Genomic DNA, 21421 nt, shown 5'->3' with positions numbered 1-21421 from the left:
TTGTTGGGAAAATGGGGCCAATAGCCTTGCTTGACACAGAGTTGCCACAAAACTTAGATTTGTAAAAAAAGATACAGTACCTGTGAAGCACAATAAAACAACATATGCCTTTAAAAACAAGTGTTAGGCCAGGCACAATGGCTCATGCCTGTAATCCCGGCACTTTGGGAGGCCGAGGCAGGCACATCACTTGAGGTCAGGAGTTCGAGACCAGCCTGACCAAAATGGTGAAACCCTGTCTCTACTAGTAATACAAAAATTAGCTGGGTGTGGTGGTGCACGCCTGTAGTCCCAGCTACCCGGGAGGCTGAGGCAGGAGAATTGCTTGAACCTGGGAGGCGGAGGTTGCAGTGAGCTGAATAGCTGCCACTGCACTCCAGCCTGGGCGACAGAGTGAAACTGTGTCTCAAACAAAAAAATAAATAAAAACAAGTGTTGGTAAGAATGTGGAGAAACTGTAACCCTCATATATTGCTGGTAGCATTATAAAATGGTGTAGCCAATTTGTAAAATAGTGTGGTGGTTTTTTTAAAGGTTGAACACAGTTACCAAGCCCTGTGTGGTGACTCACACCTGCAATCCCAGCACTTTGGGAGGCCAAGGAAGGAGTTTCACTTGAGGCCAGGAGTTCAAGACCAGCCTGGGCAACACAGCAAGACCATGTCTCTACAAATATATATATACATATATATGTATATATATACACACATACATACATATATACACACATACTTATATATATACATACATATAAATATATACATACATATATACATACATATATATACACATACATATATATACCTACATATATACACACACACACACACACACATATATATATATATTTTTTTTTTTGAGACGGAATTTTGCTCTTGTTGCCCAGGCTGGAGTGCAATGGCGCAATCTTGGCTCACTGCAACCTCTGCCTCCTGGGTTCAAGCGATTCTCCTGCCTCCACCTCCTGAGTAGCTGGGATTACAGGCATGCGCCACCACACCCAGCTAATTCTGTATTTTTAGTAGGGACAGGGTTTCACCATGTTGGTCAGGCTGGTGCTGAACTCCTGACTTTGGGTGATCTACCCACCTTTGCCTCCCAAAGTGCTGTGATTACAGGCATGAGCCACTGCACCCAGCTTAAATAAAATTTTTTAAATTTGCTGGGTGCTTGGTATGTGTTTCTAGTTCCAGCTATTCAGGAGGCTGAGGCAGGAGGCTGAGGCCCAGGAGCTCAACGCTACAGTGAGCCATGATCGCGCCACTGTACTCCAGCCTGAGTGACAGAGCAAGAACCTGTCTTGCAGGGAGTGGGGAAAGACAGTTACCATAAGAGATAGCAATTCCTCCCCTCGCTATATGCCCATGAGAAAGAAAAACATATGGCCAGCTGTGGTAGCTCATGCCTGTAATCCCAATGTTTTGGGAGCCAACACAGGAAGACTGCTCAAGCCTAAGAGTTCCTGACCAGCCTGGGCAACACAGCAAGACCCTACATCTAAATAAAAAAAATACGGGCATGGTGGTGCATGCCTGTAGTCCCAGCTACTTGGGAGGCTCAGGTGGGAGGATCACTTGGGTGCAGGAGTTCAAGGCTGCTGCTGTTGAGTTATGATTGCACCACTGCACTCCAGCCTTGGTGACAGAGAAGAGACTGTGTCTCTTAAAAAAAAAAAAAAGAAAAGAAATATGTCTACACAAAAACTTGTAAATGAATGTTCATAGTGGCATTATTTAAAATAACCAAGAAGTAGAAACAAGTCAAATGTCCATCAACTGATGAACAGGTAAATAAAATGTGGTATATCAAGACAGTGGAATATTATTCAGCAAAAAAAGAAATGAAGTACTGATACATGTTACAGCATAGATGAACCTTCAAACATGCTCAGTGAAAGAAGCCAGACACAAAAGACTATATATCGTATGATTCCATTTGCATAAAATGTTTAGAATAGGCAAATCTAAAGAGATGGAAAGAAGATTAGTAGTTGCCAAAGGCTGGGAGGGTTGGGGAGAAATGGGTAATGACTGCTAATGAGAACAGCGTTTCTTTTTGGAGTGATAAAAATGTTCTAAAATTGATTGAGGTGATGGTTGCACAACTTTGGATAGCCTAAAAACCACTGAATCATACACTTTACAAGGGCTAATTGTATAGTATGTGAATTAAATCTCAATACAGATTTTGTTCTTTAAAAAATAGAACAGATGAAAAATTCCCAGTAAGAAAAAAAAATAAAAAAAACCAGTCATAGTCTGATCACTACTCAGAGATAATTATTATTAATGATAATATAAAAACTTTCATTGCCTGTGGTCCCAGCTATTCAGGAAACTGAGGTGGGAGGATTGCTTGAGCCCAGAAGGTCAAGGCTGCAGTGAGCCATGACCGCACTACTGCACTCCAGCCTTGGTGACAGAGCAAGACCTTGTCTCAGGAAAAACAAAACGAAAACCAGGTATTTTGAGTTTTGTTTATATAGAGATAGATAATCCTATGTGTAGTCTAATAATCTGTTTTTCATTTATCATGAACTTTTTTATGTTTGTATGATTTAATTAGAACAAGAAAGACATTGAGATTAGATTGATATCTTAAACATTCTAAATAGATTTTTGTGTGATGAGAAAGAATTGTTATTTTTCTCTTTTATGTGTTAAATATATTATCTTGTATATAGTTATTGTGAAAAAAATCAATTTTTAAATTGCAGTACTGAATGGAAGTTACATGAGTTTTTATCTTCTCAATTATAATTCCTCTGTGAACTTCCACTTTGATAATTATGGACCCAGTTTCTGCTACCAGATCTACACATCTTTTGACTGCCTTACTTGGCTGGAAGGATGGTCTTTTAACTGTTGATGTTGGTTTTACCTACTGATATTGTCATTCTTTCTCAAATGTAAAGTGTTTTTATTTTATTGTTCTTGTTGTTGTTTTATAATTTCTATTATAATTTCAGGGATATATGTGCAGGTTTGTTACATGGGTGAACTTGTGTCATGGGGGTTTGTTGTACAGATTATTTCATCACCCAGGTATTAAGCTAGTATGCATTAGTTATTTTTCCTGATCCTCTCCCTCCTCCCCACCTCCATCCTCTGAAAGGCCCTAGTGTGAATTGTTCCCTCTATGCGTCCATGTGTTCTCATCATTTAGCTCCCACTTATAAGTGAGAACATGAGGTATTTGGTTTTCTTTTCCTGCGTTAGTTTGCTAAGGATAAAGGCCTCCAGCTCCATCCATGTCCCTGCAAAGGACGTAATCTTGCTCATTTTTATGGCTGCACAGTATTTAATGGTGTCTATATCATGAACTTTCTATATCAATAAGCATTTATCCACAATATTTATTAAAACCTGGAGCCTATAATGCTTCAATTGAAGCTTACTTAAAAAAAAAAAAAAGACTTAACTCCCTAATCTGAGTCTAAGCAGTTAACATATTACATTTCAAATATATTTACCCCCTCCCAAAATTATATGCAAAGACTCTTAACCAGCATGTTCTCTGGAGATACGGTAAACTTTTATCCATTTGATTACCTACATTTAATATTACATCTTAACAGACTCCTCATAAAAATTCTAGAGTGGACCCTTGAACAACATGGGTTTGAACTGCATGGGTCCACCTCTGCCTCTGCCACTCTTAGGCAACAAAACTGACCCCTCCTCCTCCTCCTCAGTCTACTTGACATGAAGACAATGGGGATGAAGATCTTTATGACGATCCACTTCCATTTAACAAACAGTAAATACATTTTCTTTTCTTATGATTTTCTTTTTTAGAGACATGGTCTCACTCTGACATCCATGCTGGACTGCAGTGGTATGATCACAGCTCACTGCAGCCTCGACGTGCTGGGTCCAAGTGATCCTCCCACCTCAACCTCCCAGGTAGCTGGGAAAACAGACACACACCACAATGCCTGGCTAATTTTTTTTTACTTTTTTGTAGAGAGGGAGTCTTGCTTTGCCCAAGCTGGTCTTGAACTCCTGGGCTTAAGTGATCCTCCCATCTTGGCTTCCCAAAGTACTGAGATCACAGGCATGAGCCACTGCACATGGCTGATAATTTCTTAATAACATTTTTTTCTCTCACTTGGTTTATTATAAGAATACAGTATACAATACATATATCATATAAAATATGTGTGAATCAATTGTGTATGCTATTGGTAAGGCTCCTGGTCAACAGTAGGCTGTTTAAGTTTTGGGGATGTCAAAAGTTACATGTGGATTTTTGACTACACTAGGAATCGGCAGCCCTAAACCCAAAGTTGTTCAAGGCCAACTGTATTTCCTTTTTTGATTCAAAAATTAACAAATTTGGGCACTTCCACAAAACACAAAAGGCAGTTTAAAAGTAAATTATTTATGATAAGCTAATTTTCTACAAAGTTATACACAAAAGTAGGAAAAGAAGGTTAGAGAAAAATAGGGAAACTCAAAACCAACTTTTAAGGATAATAACTAGAAATCCTAAAACATGGAGACATTAGTATGAGAAATAAATGTTTATATTACATAAAAAGCCATTTTAAATTCTGTATCTCCCTTTAAAGTTTTATGTTACCCAAATCAACCACACCTCATATCTGAATGAGCTTATTCAAACTTACTGTATGAGCAGTTATGAAGCACAAAAGAGGGACCAGACCAAACTGTAAATAACAGTTCTCTTTCTCTCTCTTTTTTTTTTTTCCAAAGAGCCAATGCAGTGGCATGATTATAACTCACTGCAGTCTCAAACCCCTGGGCTCAAGCGATCCTCCCAGCTTAGCTTCCCAAGTAGTTAGGACTATAGGCAAGCACCATCATGCCTGGCTAATTTTTTTTTTATTTTTTGTAGAGATAGGGGTCTCACTATGTTGCCCAGGCTAGTCTCAAACTCCTGGACTCTACTGATCCTCCTGCCTTAGCCTCCCAAAGTGCTGGGATTACAGGGGTGAGCCACCCGCCAACCAGCAGTTCTCTTTCACATGTGCCAAGAGAAAAGGCTACAGAGAATTAATCTAGCTCCTGCCAAAATGCTTTTAGCATCATTATAAATGACATAAAACTTAACTTTAAAAATGTGTCAGAACAAAATAAAACTAGGAGAATGTCAGGAAATTAGTTAAATGATAGCTTTACACCCAATCAAGGGCTTTAAAAAAAAACCTTTCTCAAATAATAAACACTTGAGTCAACAAAGTGGTTACCTCTGGGAAGCAGGAAGGAGATGTGCATGGAAGGGGAACTGGAGGGCCCCCAAAGTCCTAGTTTCTCTCTGGTGATGGGTAAATCATGTTCATTTTATTCTTCTTCTAACCATACACAGACCTTATAATACTCTGATGCATGGAATATTGCACAAGAATTATATTAAAAATGAAAACCTCCCTTGACCATTGTTCCTCCCTCTCACCATCACTCAATCTCTCTCCTCTTCAGTGAAGCATCCAGAAAGAGTTCCTGTTCCAGGTCTATACTCCCCTTCCCATTCACTCTGCTTCGGACAAATTCTGATTTTGACAATTACATAAATGCCCACCTGGGTCCAGCCTCATCTTATTTCTCCTCCTCCCTCATCCTCCCCATTGGCACTTCACCCTGAAACAACACCCCCAGCAAGGAGCTCTACATACATGGATCCTCCTAGCCTTTACTCAAGCTGCATGGTAAGCTCTTATTGATTTTTCAACACACATCCTAAAAGGCCCTTCATGGTCAAGTGTCCCTCAACCTCCTAGGGAACTGGAAGCTCCCCCTCTGGACTTCCAAATGTCACAGACTTGTCTCTATTGAGACACACATCACTCCAATGACTGTGTTTACAAGTTGTTATAGACGGAATTATGTCTCCCCTAAATCTGTATGTTGGAACCTAACCCCCAGGGTGACTATATTTGGAAATAGGGCTTTAAAGGAGGTAACTAAGATTAAATGAGGTCATAATGGGAGGGCACTAATCCAATAAGCCTGGTGTCTTTATAAGAGGAGAAGGAGACATCAGGGTTGCCTGCTTACAGAGGAAAGGCCATGTGAGAACAAAGTGAGAAGGCAACTAGACAGGCCAGGAAGAAGGGCCTCACCAGAAACCAACTCTGCCAGTGCCTTGGTCTTGTACTTCTAGCCTCCAGAACTATAAGAAAATAAATTATGTGGTTTAAGCCCCCCTAGTGTGTGGTATTGTGTTACGACAGCCTGAGCTGACTAATACACATGTCCATCTGCCCTCCTGCCCCCATGCCCACACTCTGTGAGCACCTAGTGAAATCAGTTGCTTTCTGTGTCTCCACTACCTAGCACATATCTGATGCTTAAAGGATCCACGGATAGTTGCCTGAATGAATGGTTAGATGGACAGATGGATGAAGAGATGGATAGATGGAGAGACAAGCTCCCTGGATTCTACTAGATTCTAGCCATGGAATTTTAAAAGGCCTAACTTATTTTGTTAAAAAATACCAATCTAGCAAAAGCCTACATTCTTTGAGACAGTATTCATGACCAGGCTTACCTTTTAAAAATTGTTCTTTAAGTTATTTAAACAAACTATGGTACACCCATAAGATAACAGAAAAAGAGAAAACAACCCAAATGTTCACCAACTTATGAATGGATAAATAAAACATGGCCCATCCATAAAATGGAATTGTATTCAGCGATAAAAAAGAATGAAGTAGTAAACATGCTATAGTGTGGATGAGCCTTGAAAACACTAAGCTAAATGAAAGAAGCCAGTCAGAAAAGACCACATATTGTATGATTGCATTTGTATGAAATGTCCAGTATAGAAAACTCAAAAGAGACAGGAGGTGAGTTGGTGTTGCCAGAGGCTCAGATGGAGGGGTGTGGGGTAGGAACAGAAGTGACTGCTAATAGGTATGAAGTTTCTTTTATGGGGTGATGGGTATGTTCTAAAATTGATTATTAAAGAAAAAATAATAATTTTTTAAAAGGTTGGGCACTGTGGCTCATGCCTGTAATCCCAACACCTTGAGAGACTAAGGAGGGAAGGATTACTTGAGGCTAGGAGTTCATGACAAGCCTGGACCAACATGGTGAGACCCCATATATATATATACACATATATAAATATATATATACACATATATAAATACATATATACATATATAAATATATATATACACATATATAAATATATATAGTGTGTATATATATATATATATATTTTTGGAAACGGAGTCTCGCTGTGTTGCCCAGGCTGGAGTGCAGTGGCATGATCTTGGCTCAATGCAACCTCCACCTCCTGGGCTTAAGCCATTCTCCTGCCTCAGCTTCCCAACAGGTGCCCGCCACCATACCCAACGAATTTTATTTTGTATTGTTAGTAGAGACGGGGTCTCACCATGTTGACCAGGCTGATCTCAAACCCCTGACCTCAAATGATCCACCTTCCTCGGCCTCCCAAAGTGCTGAGATTACAGGTGTGAGCCACCATGCCTGGCCAAAAATATATTTTAAAAAGAAAAAAATTTTTAAAAGAAAAAATATATTAATTTAAAATTGATGAAGGCCAGGTGCAGTAGCTCACGCCTGTAATCCCAGAACTTTGAGAAGCCGAGGTGGGTGGATCGCTTGAGGTAGGAAGTTCGAGACCAGCCCGGCTAACATGGTGAAACCCCATCTCTACTAAAAATACAAAAATTAGCTGGGCATGGTGGCTCACAGCTGTAATCCCAGCTACTCAGGAGGCTGAGGCAGGAGAAGCACTTGAACGTGGGAGGCGGAGGTTACAGTGAACCGAGATCGTGCCACTGCACTCCAGCCTAGGCAAAAGAGCGAGACTCCATCTCAAAGAAAAAAAAAAAAGTTGATTTTGGTGATGTCTGCACAACTCTATGAATATATTAAAGTCCACTGAGTTTTATACTTTAAATGGATACATTATATGGTACGTTAATTATATCTCAATAAAGCCATTAGAAAAAAATGAAATGGGGCACTCCATATGCAAAGCAGTATTGTTAAAGGTATAAAACAGTATATACAGCATGCTATAATCTGTGTTTTAAAAAACACATACACAAAGAGAAGCATAGGTAAACATTTGATTGTATAAGCATAAAATATCTTGGAAGAATCTTTTCATGAAATATCCTTTTATATTTTTGGAATTGCCCATTACAAATTAAATGTTTTACCATTCCAAAAAAAAAAAAAACACTCCGCTTTGCCATCAGTATCATTCTAATTATGCATGCTTATGTGCCACAGGTGTACATAATAATGTTTTGAAGAAATATAGAATCCAGGGACTGGCAGAAGTCTTGAAGATTACTACATTCATCTCCCCCATCATATAGATGAGAATAAATGAGATTCATAAGGTTTGGCCGTCTAGTCTAGGGTTATGTCTCCTTTTTTTTTGAGACAGGGTCTCACTCTGTCACTGTGAGTACTGTGGTGCTATCACAGCCCACTGCAGCCTCGAACTCCTGGGTTCAAGCAATCCTCTCGCCTCAGCCTCTCAGAGAGCTGAGACTTCAGGCACGTGCCACCACATCCAGCTAATGTTTTTATCTTTTGTAGAGACGGGTTCTCACCATGTTACCCAGGCTAGTCTCAATCTCCTGGGCTCAAATGACCCTCCAGCCTTGGCCTCCCAAAGTGTTGAGATTACAGGCATAAGCCACCACACCTAGCCAGGGTTATGTCTCTGAGAAGCACTATGCTACAGTGCAGTTTCTCAGACTAAGCAATCACACTTCAACCTCACGATTTCTACCATAGTTGAACTATTATTCACTATATAGTTTTTCTTTACTATATAGTTCTTTACTATATAGTTTTTCTTTACTATATAGTTCTTTACTATATAGTTTTTCTTTACTATGTAGTTCTTTACTATATAGTTTTTCTTTACTATATAGTTCTTTACTATATAGTTTTTCTTTACAATATAGTTCTTTACTATATAGTTTTTCTTTTTTTTTTTTTTTTTTTTTTTTTGAGACGGAGTCTCGCTCTGTCGCCCAGGCTGGACTGCAGTGGCGCGATCTCGGCTCACTGCAAGCTCCGCCTCCTGGGTTCACGCCATTCTCCTGCCTCAGCCTCCCGAGTAGCTGGGACTACAGGCGCCCGCTACCACGCCCGGCTAATTTTTTGTATTTTTAGTAGAGACGGGGTTTCACCGTGTTAGCCAGGATGGTCTCGATCTCCTGACCTCGTGATCCGCCCGCCTCGGCCTCCCAAAGTGCTGGGATTACAGGCGTGAGCCACCGCGCCCGGCCAGTTTTTCTTTACTATATAGTTCTTTACTATATAGTTTTTCTTTACTATATAGTTCTTTACTATACAGTTTTCTTTAAAGTGACTTAGCTTTAAAAATTAATAGCTATAATTTTCATGAAATACAGCTTTGATGTGCTAGATTTATGTCTGTTTCAATTCTGCTTTGAAATAAATAAAAAGTTTTTGTCTATCTAAAATGTCTATCTCATGAATCTCATCGTCTAATTCATGTCTATCTCATGAATCTCAATGTGGGAAATACTGCATAGAGAAAAGAGTATTTAACGCGGAGAAATCTACGTTTTCACCCTAATCCCCCAATAAATACTGTTTACTATCAAGCAAGTTCTCCTGAACTCAGTCTCCTCATCTCTAAAAGAGAGGTCTAACTCTGAGAGGCCGAGGCGGTTGGATCACCTGAGGTCAGGAGTTCAAGACCAGCCTGCCAATACGGCAAAACCATCTCTACTGAAAATAAATTAGCCAGCCACGGTGGTGCAAGCCTGTAGTTCCAGCTACCTGAGTTGGGAAGCTGAAGCAGCAGAATCGCTTGAACCCAGGAGTTGGAGGTCGCAGTAAGCCGAGATCGTGCCATTGCACTCCAGCCTGGGCGACAGAGTGGGACTCTGTCTCAAAAAAATAAAATACAATAAAAGAGACGACTGGACTAAATGTCTTAAGGGCAGATTCAAGTTCCCTGACTCCAAGTTTCAGTGATGACCTACAGTTATTCCAGCTTTGCTACTGTCAATGAGTTGCCTAAAGTTTCCAGTGTCCTTATCATATCTCCTGGGATGATTTTAAACCTTAGCTATAAAATACAGCCATGGGTTATAAAATATAGCACCCTCATGAAACAATGACTGGAAACTAAATTGGCACAATCCTTCTGTTGTATTATTTGATAGTACCATATTTGTAGAAATTCCATACTAGGAATTTATTTGAAGGAAATAAGCAAAGATTTGCCAAATGTTTATGTGCAGGGATAGTCATAACAGTATTTATTACAACAAACAATAGTTAACAACATACGCGTCCAATAAAAATGTTTAATAACTATACAACTTTGATAAAATTAAACATCTTTTTTTTTGAGACAGAGTTCCGCTCTTTTCACCTAGGCTCGAATGCAATGGCGCCATCTCGGCTCACTGCAACCTGCGCCTCCCAGTTTCAAGTGATTCTCCTGCCTCAGCCTCCCAAGTAGCTAGGATTACAAGCGCCCACCACCATGCCTGGCTAATTTTTGTATTTTTAGTAGAGACAGGGTTTTGCCATGTTGGCCAGGCTGGTCTTGAACTCTTGACCTCTGGTGATTCACCCACCTCAGCCTCCCAAAGTGCTAGGATTACAGGCGTGAGCCACCCCGCCCAGCTTAAACATCACTTTTAAGACGCTTAATGATGTGTGAACATGCTCACTATAAATGAGAATAAAAAAGTAACCTATCATTTACAATATGACAATTTGTTTTTAGAATACAACCATTTTGCAAATACAAATGCAACAGAAATAAAAAAGAAAAAGAAAAAAAAAGAATAAAAGAAAATGCACCCAAGAGTTAATTATAATCATCTCTGTGTGGCAAGGCAGAATTATGAGGGATCTTAATTTACCTTTTTTACATTTGTATGAAATAGATATAGTTTCCTTCTTTTGTAATAAATATGCTTTACTTTTTTTTTTTTTGAGACAGGGTATCACTCTGTCTGTCACCCAGCTTGGAGTGTAGTAGCACAATCTCGGCTCATGACAACCTCTGCATCCCGGGCTCAAGTGATACTCCCACCTCAGCCTCCAGAGAAGCTGGGACCACAGGCGCGAGCCACCATGCCCAGCTAATTTTTTGTATTTTTGGTAGAGACGGGAGTTTCCTCATGTTGCCTAGGCTGGTCTTGAATTCCTGACCTCAAGTGAACTGCCCGACTCAGCCCCCAAAGTGCTGGGATTACAAGCATGAGCCATTGCGCCAGGCCTCCTCTGCTAGACTTTGGTTAACCTGACCCCAACCAGTAGCAGTATCTGGGACTGTTTAATGTCACCTAACTACTTCAATATGTCGCATTAACAACATTTAGCAAGCAAGTCAAACAACCTTTGTTCTTTCTTTCTTTTTTTTTCGAGATGGGGTCTTGCTCAGGCTGGAGTGCAGCGTTGCAATCTCGACTCACAGCAACCTCCGCCTCCCAGGTTCAAGCGATTCTCTCTCCTCAGCCTCCCGAGTAGCTAGGATCACAGGTGCCTGCCACTGCGCCCCGCTAATTGTTTTTGAATTTTTTATAGAGACGGAGTTTCACCAAGTAGCCCAGGCTGGTCTAGAACTGCTAAGGTCAAGTGATCCACCCGCCTTGACCTCACAAAGTGCTGGGATTACAAGTGTGAACTGGTTAAATAAATCATACTAGATTCAGAAAATACATACTACAAAAACAGAATGAAATGGATTTGTCCGTTTTCATGTGAAATATATCCCAGACACAAAGTGAAACCACACTAGTGCAGAGTATATACACATAGTGTGCTCACATATTACATACAAGAAAAGATACACGTTGGCCGGGCGCGGTGGCTCACACCTGTAATCCCAGCACTTTGGAAGGCCGAGTCGGGTGGATTACGAGGTCAGGAGATGGAGACCAGCCTGGCTAACACAGTGAAACCCCATCGCTACTAAAAATACAAAAAATTAGCCCGGCGTGGTGGCATGCGCCTGTAGTCCCAGCTCCTAGGGAGGCTGAGACAGGAGAATTGCTTGAACCCAGGAGGCAGACAGAGCAAGACTCCGTCTCAAAAAACAAACAAACCAAAAAGAAAAAAAGAAAAAAGGTACACGTATCTGCGCTTAAAAAGTAAAGCTTTCTAGAAGGAAACTCTGTTCCCCTCCGAAGAATGGGACTGAGGTAGGGAACGAAAGAGGGCGCTGTTTTTTATGCTATGCACGTCTATCCTGTTTGCTATCCTCACAAAAAAAAAAAAAAAAAGGAAAACAAAAGTAAAAGGCCTTGTGTAAGCATTATTTCTATGTAAATGGGTTTCAAAATGAGTTTCAAAACGGGTTCTATTTTGAAAAGTAAGGTCAACATTTTTTGAGAAAAAAACTCCTGCTACTAGCTTTTCAAAAACAACCCTCTTAAGAGGGAATTTACACACCACAAATCCACCCATTGTATAGTGTAGATTCTTAACTGCCTTTCGTGCCGAGCTGTAAGAATTTATTTGGCATGAGAAACAAAATATTTTATATAACCATGCACAAGAATAGCCTTCGTGTCTACGAAATCTAAGGATATCAAAATGAGATAATTTTATGACTGCAACAAGGGTAAATACTACTTGGCCTTGGGAATATGGGGGAAAGGTCAGAACTACAAGATCTCATAGAGCTTAACCACACCAAAAAAGAGAAAAAGAAAGAAAGAAAGAAAGAAAGAAAGAAAGAAAGAAAGAAAGAAAGAAAGAAAGAAAGAAGAAAAGAAAAGAAAAGAAAACAGAACGAGCAAACTCTAGCAGGGCTAATGACAGTCTTCCAAATGCACCAGCACGTTGAATAAGCTGCAGCTCAGCTCGACGGACCCCCAAGAGTGGCTGCCACTGGGAAGACTTGGGCCTCTGAAACAAAGCCCCGTGGTTTCCTTTCATCTCTGAACTTCGAGCTTGACCTAACTTTCCAGTCCCTTCCCCCACCGCCACCCCATAACCCGCCCGAAGCGGCCCACGGAGGCCGGAGGTTTGGGGGCGCAGTCGCTCAGCAGCCCGAGGTCTCTGTCCCGGGCGGCGGGAGGGAAATGCCGCGCCCGCAGCCAGGGACCCGCGTGCCCAGCTTCGGCCCCTCGCCCGCAAAGTCCGACCCGGGTGACAGCGCACGGCCGGCCCTGGGCCCAGAGCTCCCACCTGTGCCCCGCAGCATGTTGCCCCGGAGCAGGTCCCCGCTGGAGAGGTGCTTCAGCTCGAAGTGTGTAGTGATGCGCGACGACACGGTGCCCTTGCCCGAGCCCGGGGCCCCCATGATCACCGCTCGCAGCAGCCGCGCGGACGCCCCCATGGCCGCAGACTGAGGCCCGCACGGCGCGGGCACCAGGGCTTTGGCCTGGCCTGCGCGCTCACCCGCTCGGCAGCCTGCGCCGGCCGGCTGGCAGCACCACTAGCAGGCGGCTACTGCGGTTCCCCGGCGTTCCCGGAAGTGAGCCGACAGCCACTGGGGCCGCCCAGACTGCGCGGGACCCCGCTGTTGCGTCCGCCTCTCGGCGACCCCGGCGCAGCCCCCGCCCCCGACCGAGCGCCTGTTCCCGCCCAGCCGCGCAAGCCGCGCCCCCTCTGCGCTCGCTCGGCCGCCCAGCTCCCACCTGCGCCTCTCCGCGGCCCCTCTCCACCGGCCGGCTGGGCCCGGATCCCTTCGGCGCCCCTCTGCACCCACCCCCACGCGCCCTCCACTCAGCTCAGATCTACCTCCGCGCCTCTCCGCGACCCCGGAACCCCGCGCCCTGTCCGGCCCATTCCCAGCCGGATAGACCGCGCTCCCCTCTGTCCGACCTTGGCAACTCCCGCGCGCCCCCTCCCCACCTCTAGTCGCCCCTCGGAGCCGCTTGGTTTCGGAATCCACCCGCATCCATCCCTCCAACAACCCTTTCGTAGCCCTCGCCCCTAGTCCATAGCAGGCGCTGCCCTACCCAGTCCTTGCCGGACACACCGCGACCCCTTTCGTGCTCCCCTGACAACCCTTGTCCCCGCTCCACCTGGCGCCCACTCGAATCCGCCCCTCCCCTCTACCCCCCTGGACCGCCAGACCCCCCGCTTCTGCACCCACTCCCGCCTTCGCCCTTCCCTCCTCCTCCTCTGCTGCCGAGCGCCCTCTTCCCACTCCCTCTCTGTGTAGAATCACAGGGAGTGACCTTGAGCCGAGAGGGCCTACCTCATTTTACAGGAGAGGAAATCCAGCTTTCATTGAGTGAGACTCTGTTATAAATAACGTAAAGGAGTGTGTGAAACTGTGGAGGCAGGCTGTTGTAGACAGGCGGTCGGAAAGGCTGTGAAGAGATGGCATGTGTGCCGAGCGCTTAATTAGAATACGGAAGAGAGAGACATGGGCCCTTCCTATGTCCAGTTTTAGGGAAAGGCCCTAAAACTGGAGGTTTGGCATGTTTCAAGAATGGAAACAGAGGACAAAAACATTCGAGTGAGTATCATTTTGCCTGTAAAATGGGCATAGAGGAGTAGAATGGAGGAGTTAAAATAATGTAGTACTTAGTGCAATGCCAGCTACAGGGTCAATGTTCAATAATGGTTGTCCATTTATTATCATTGCTTTGTCCTGGGACACTATGCTAAGGCAGAAAGAAGCCTCTCTGAAAATAAAACACAGTTACCATTCTCCTCAGAGGTCCAGAACTGATTCCAAAGAAGATAGAAATGACTTCAGGGTGAGACAGTCAGTGAATCTTAGCTGAGTGAATGGATGGGGGATTTCAATAGGTAGACAGCCTGGTACTTAGAAAAGGCATTAGCCTTTATACTTTCTGGTGTGGAAAAGAAAGAGAAAATACATACCTTGTACATTTTTTTTTCTTTGAGACAGAGTTTTGCTCTTGTTGCCCAGGCTGGAGTGCAATCGGCTCACGGCAACCTCTGCCTCCCGGGTTCAAGTGATTCTCCTGCCTCAGCCTCCCGAGTAGCTGGGATTACAGGCACACGCTACCGCACCCGGCTAATTTTATATTTTTAGTACAGACAGGGTTTCTTCCTGTTGGTTAGACTGGTCTGAAACTCCCGACCTCAGGTGATCCACCCGCCTTGGCCTTCCAAAGTGCTGGGATTACAGATGTGAGCCACCGCGCCCGGCCTCGTTTTGTTTGTTTGAGACGGGGTCTTGTTTTGTTGCCCAGGCTGGAGTGCTGTGATGCGATCTCAGCTCACTGCAACCTCTACTTCCCAGGTTCAAGTGATTCTTATACCTCAGCTTCCCGAGTAGCTGGAATTACAGGCACCCGCCACCACGCCCAGCTGATTTTTATATTTTTCGTAGAGATGGGGTTTCATCATGTTGGCCAGGCTGATCTCAAACTCCTGACCTCAAATGATCTGCCCGCCTTGACCTCTCCAAGTGCTGGGATTACAGGCTTGAGCCACCCCACTGTGCCCAGCAGGGCTCATACATACTCATTACTAAGCAAGAAAGAATGAAAAGAATGAAAATAAATGAATTAAACATTGAATTCATGTAATTGGGAAAAGGACATCAAAATAACCCATGGAAAGCAGAGGAAGGGATGAAGTAAACAACATAAATGAAAGGATGAGAAAACTTGAACAGAACTAACTGAAGAATGAGCAAGTCTGGACAAGTACAACTTATGCAATACTGGAAAATCTGAAGGTGTGGATAAAGTACTTCTAATCTCCAAAGCTGGGAACATAGGAGGTTTCAGCTCCAAAAGAAACCAGAAAGAAAATCCTGGGGAAATTTGGTTTAGAAAAAAAAATGTTCAAACAAACAAAAATAGCTGAGGAATCATCCTGTCATTGCGGGGATGAAAAGCTGAGTGTCGTGGTCATATTAACAGGCCCACAAAACACCGATCAACTTTGGCTTTGCAAAAGGTTGTTGATTACAAATGAGTAACTGCCAGTCTGTGAAATCTCCTGGCAACTGTGCCTGGCATAGTCTTTTCGCCATTCACAGGCCTTTGTATGGATCTGTTCCTCACTGCCTACCTTGTTCCAACTGAAAAACACTGAGGTCAAATTCATTCAAATTCTAATTTAATGACCAAGTGTTTATACAGATTAGTTTGAAGCAAATAAAGCCCAGATGAGTGCTTTGCACATAGTAGGCACTCAACAGGGTTTTGTTGATTAAATACTAAGAATTACTGTTTTGTCACTTTTGTTTGTTTGTTTTTGAGACGGAGTCTCTCTGTCACCCAGGCTGGTGCAGTGGCGAGATATTGGCTCACTGCAACCTCTGCCTCCTGGATTCAAGAGATTCTCTTGCTTCAGCCTCCCAAGTAACTGGGACTACAGGCCTGCACCACCATGCCCAGCTAATTTTTGTATTTTTAGTAGCGGTTTTGCCATTTTGGCCAGGCTGGTCTCGAACTCCTGACCTCAAATGATCCTCCTGCTTTGGCCTGCCAAAGTTCTGGGATTACAGGCATGAGCCACCATGCCCGGCCTTTGTCACATTGAAGACTGAAATGTTTAAGGGCTCTACAATGTACAACTGAGGGGGAAATGATAGGCATGTGTCATGGGTTGAATTGTATTCCCCCAGGAGATATATTGAAGTCCTAATCCCCAGTACCTCAGAAGATGACCTTACTTACACATAGGGTCTTTGCAGACATAAGTAGTTAAGATCAGGTCATAGTGGAAGATGGGCAGCTCTTAATACAATATGACCTGAAAACATAGCAGGAGAATGCCATGTGATGATGGAAGCAGATATTGGGCTTATACAGCTACAAGCCAAGGAACACCAAAGATTGCTGGGGACACTAGAAGCCAAGAGAAAGACACAAAGCTGATTCTCCCCTAGGATCCTTGGGAGAGAATAACCCTGCCCTTACCTTGGCTATGAATTGTAGTCACTAGAACTGTGAGAGAATAACTTTCTATTGTTTCAAGCCCCCTAGTTTGTGGTAATTTGTTACTGTAGCTCTAGGGAACTAATACAGCTTGTTTCCAAGAAACATGTATATGTGTTTGTATGTTGCTTCACACTATGTGTTACCTAGGTGAGAACAAAAGAATAGGAGGGTTCATGTTTGAGAAATAATTACTAGGATTGTAGTGATTGTAGTAAGACAAAGAGAAGGAAGGTGCATCAGTTATCCACTACTATAAAAATCCACTCCAGGCCAGGTGTGGTGGCTCACACCTGTAATCCCAGCACTTTGGGAGGCCAAGACAGGAGGATCACTAGAGTCCAGGAGTTTGAGACCAGCCTAGGCAACATAATGACACCCCTCCTCTACAAAAAAAAAAAAAAAAGAAGAAGAAGAAGAAGAAGAACATTAGCCAGTGCGGTGGTGTGCACCTGTGGTCCCAACTATTTGGGAAGCTGAGGTGGGAGGATTGCTTGAGCCTGGAAGGTTGAGGCTGTAGTGAGCTGTGATCACACCACTGTACTCCAGCCTGGGCAACAGAGCAAGACCCTGTCTCAATAAATAAATGAATATCCTGGCCGGATGTGTTGGCTCACACCTGTAATCCCAGCACTTTGGGAAGCCAAGATGAGCGGATCACTTAAGGTCAGGAATTTGAGACCAGCCTGGCCAACATGGTGAAACCCCCGTCTCTACTAAAAATACAAAAAATAGCTGGGTGGGATGGCATGTGCCTGTAGTCCCAGCTACTTGGGAAGCTGAGGCATAAGAATCACTTGAACACTTGAACCCAGGAGGCAGAGGTTGCAGTGAGCCAAGATCACGCCATTGCACTGCAGCCTGGGTGACAGAGTGAGACTCTGTCTCAATAAATAAACAAACAAACAAACAAAAATTAGCTAGGCGTGGTGGTGCACACCTGTAATCCCAACTACTCAAGAAGCTGTGGCAGGAAAATCACTTGGACCCGGGAAATGGAGGTTGCAGTGAGCCGAGATCGCACCATTGCACTCCAGCCTGGGCGATAAAGTGAGACTCTGTCTCGAAAATAAATAAATAATATCTGGGGGAAGAATGTTCTAGAGAGAAAAAGAACAAACGCAAAGGCCCTGAGGGTGGAGTGTGCTTGAGTTTCCAAAGAAGCTATTCTGCCTGGAACAGAGAGAGCAAGAAATGAAAGTTATTCAACAAGAAAACTCAGGGAGGTAGTGAGGGTCCAGACCTTACAGGGCCTAACAAACCACTGTGGCAAATGGTATTGTCTGAAGACGGCCACGACGCCCACTCCCAGTCCATGAGCTTATCTTCGACACTGCTCCCATCAAGAGGTGAGGTCCCTGTCCCCTCCACCTTTAACTGAATAGGCTTCTGTGACTGTTTTGACCAATTGAGCATGGTAAAAGTGATATTATGTGACTTCCAAGGCTAAGTCATAAAAGACAAAGCAGCTTCTGATTTGTTCACCAGGACACTCATTTTGGAAGCCTATAGCTGCCACATGGGGAATCTGACTGCCCTGAGGCCAACAGGCTGTAAGGAAGTCCAGATTAGCCCACATGGAGAAACCACTTAGGAACGTCCTGAGATGACATGGAGAGAGTAGTGCTTTATTCCCTGGGTGTCCCAACTCTAGCCATCTAACTGCACTTGCGTGAGACACCTCAAGCCAAAACTATCCAGCTGAGCCCTTCCTAAGTTCCTGAACCACAGAAGCCATGGGAGAAAATAAAGTGATCATGGTGGTTTTAAGTAATAATGCAAGTGAGAGAGGATGATGACTTGGGCTTGCTTGGTATAGGTGATGAGAGCTAGTTGGATTCTGAATACAAATATTCATTTCCTAGAAATAATCTCAAACTTATAGAAAAGTTGCAAATACAGTACAAAGATTCTTTTTTTCTGAGCCATTTGAGATGCCCCATCATTCTTGAATACTTTCATGTATGTTTCCTACAATGACATTTTTGCATAACCACACTATAACTTTTAAAATAAGAAAAAAATCACATGACTAACATTTAATCAGACCTTATTCAGTTTTCCCCAAATGTTCCACTAATGTTCTTTATAACAGAAGTTATGAAATCATACAGTAAATTTTAGTTGTGTGATTTTCAAGATCACACATTGCATTCAGTTTCCATGTCTTTATTCTCTTTCAGTTCTCTTTCAATCTGGAGTAATTCCTTAGTCTTTCCTTGACTTTTATGACTTTGACACTCTTTGTTCATTGTTTTGTTTTCTTTTTTAACTTCCCATACTATGCCAGTGTAATGACCTTGACACTCTTGAAGATTATGGGAAGGTTATGTTGTAGAACACCCTCTCTTTGAGTTTATCTGATGTTCTCTCATGATTCTATTCAGCTTATTCATCTTTGGTAGATAATATTACAGAAGTAGTGCTGTGATTTTGTTATGTTCTATCAGATGGCACATGATTTTAATGTGTTGCATTATTGATGATGCTAACTTTGATCACCCAGTTAAGGTGGTGTCTGCAGGATCTCTCCACTATGAAATTACTCTTTTTCCATTTGTAATTAACAAGTATTCTAGGCCCGGCACGGTGGCTCACGCCTATAATCCCAGCACTTTGGGAGGCTGAGGAGGGAGGATTGCTTGAGCTCAGGAGTTTAAGACCAGCTGGGCAACAATTCAAAAAAAATTAGCTGGGCATGGTGGCCCAGCCTATATTCTTAGCCTCTCAGGGAGTGGGTTGAGTGGGGTGCTGAGGTGGGAAGATCACTTGAGCCCAGGAGGTGGAGGCTGCAGGGAGCTATGATCGTACCACTGCACTAGAGCCTGGGCAACGGAGTGAGACCCTGTCTTTAAAAAAAAAAAAAAAAAAAATTCTTTGAGAGGGTAGTTGAAGTTCAGACTTTGTAAATACCTTATCTTTCATCAAACTTTTAATTTACTCACTATCTTACATTTATTTATATGGTTTCTTATTTTATTAAATTGGTTGTAAGCCATTGTCATTATTATTTATTTTGATGTTCAAATCATTTAAGATTTGGCTAATGGAATCTCCTTCGTGTTAGCTAGCATCTGTGTCCTTTTGGCATGTCCCCATTACTCTTTGTGCACTTCTTTACTTTCTGGCATAAGAAGGTCCAGGTTCATCTTGGACTTCCTAGACCCAGCAACACATTGAAATGGCTGAGATCAACCATTTCTCCAAGAATCCCTGGTTTCCTTTAGTGGAATATGGAATTTAGAAACTGAGGCCCGTGCATTCAGTGTGCTCATTACTATTAATGTGTTGATGCTTTAAGGCCCTCTCAGAGGACAGGGCTAAGGAATATGTAAATATGTTTGTATTCATTTACACACACGTTTACATCTACATTTATTTCTATGTTTATCTATGTATTACTGAAGCCATGAGTTTACATTGATACCTTCATTTCTGATCTAATATTCTAGGATTTATTTTCATTTTTTCCCTTCCATCCTTCACTACAATCCTAGTCTTGTCTTCTCCTCATATATTGAAGCCACCAATTTTAATTTAATTTAATTTTATTTTTTAGAGACAGAGTCTTACTCTGTCACCCAGGCTGGAGAGCAGTGGCATGATCATACCTCACTGCAGCCTCAACCTCCTGGGCTCAATTGATCCTACTGCTTCAGCCTCCCAAGTAGCTGGAACTACAGGCACATGCCATCACTCCCCACTAATTTTTATTTATTTATTTATTTTTAATTTTTTTTAGTAGAGACAAGATCTTGCTATGTTGGCCAGGTTGGTCTCAAATACCTGGGCTCCAGGGATCCTCCCACCTCAGCCTCTAAAATATTGGGATTACAGGTGTGAACCACTACATTCAGTCTTCTTTTATTCTTATCTACCTAACACACAGTAACACATTGCTTCTGGATTTTGAGTTAGTGTCTCTAACAGACTCTCATGTCCTTCATGTATCCACATTTATGATCAGTCACTCTGTGTATACCCAACCTTCTATCACCACTGCCTACCCTTTCTTCATGCAGATGTCCTCCTCACCCCACTTGGGTTACAGAATTCCATGCCGACAATTCATCAGCCCGATATATGGACGCTGTTATCTGGCTGGGGCTCTGACACTCTATGCTGGACCAGACCACCGCCTCCAAAGACATCCTTCTCACCACTTCTGGGCTCTGACATCACAGGCCAGGCTGCTTATGACTATGAGCATTCTACTTACTCTGTGCAGACTCCAAAACCCTGAGCCACACTGTACTGCCCTCTACATGGAGACATCTTCCTCACTCCACTCAGACTCTGGCACTTGTGCTGGGCAGCTCTCCTCTGCAGATGCCCTCTTCTTGCATATATTTTAAATGTAGACCCAACATGAGTCCCTGGTAGATTTGATGGATTAAAGTGAGGGAAAAAAAGAGATTTCTCCTGAGCTACTGGGAGAATAGAATTGTCATTAGCTGAGATTGGGAAGACTATAAGAGAAACAGGTTGGGTGAAAATATTAGAGTTGTTTTGGAATAAGTTAACTTCGAGATACCTGTTGGACATCCAGGCAGAGAAAATAAGGAAGGAGGCAGATGTATAAATTTT

General features: G+C 43.0%; 1 protein-coding gene across 8 annotated transcripts in view; it reads right to left on the bottom strand.

Annotated features, from left to right (window-relative positions):
* AK3 (adenylate kinase 3) overlaps positions 1–20862 on the bottom strand; it is a 75356-nt gene extending 54494 nt beyond the window's left edge. For 3 of the 8 annotated variants that reach the window (XR_008536995.2, XR_010148987.1, XM_054657906.2), the window contains exon 1: positions 13146–13497. Coding sequence is in view for 4 of the 8 variants with exons in the window: in XM_054657906.2 (XP_054513881.1) it covers positions 13146–13296 (151 nt within the window). In the remaining 4 variants the exon portion in view is untranslated. Of the gene's footprint in view, positions 1–13145; positions 13542–14163; positions 14279–20841 lie in introns of those variants that run through there. The other 5 variants (XM_054657907.2, XM_016960550.3, XM_016960548.3 and 2 more) reach the window with 5 other exon arrangements.
* Between the last annotated feature and the right edge of the window lie 559 nt (positions 20863–21421).

The sequence above is a fragment of the Pan troglodytes genome, chromosome 11 (assembly GCF_028858775.2).
Source record: "Pan troglodytes isolate AG18354 chromosome 11, NHGRI_mPanTro3-v2.0_pri, whole genome shotgun sequence".
Classification (NCBI taxonomy): Eukaryota; Metazoa; Chordata; class Mammalia; order Primates; family Hominidae; genus Pan; species Pan troglodytes.
This window is presented reverse-complemented; position numbering and strand designations above follow the sequence as displayed.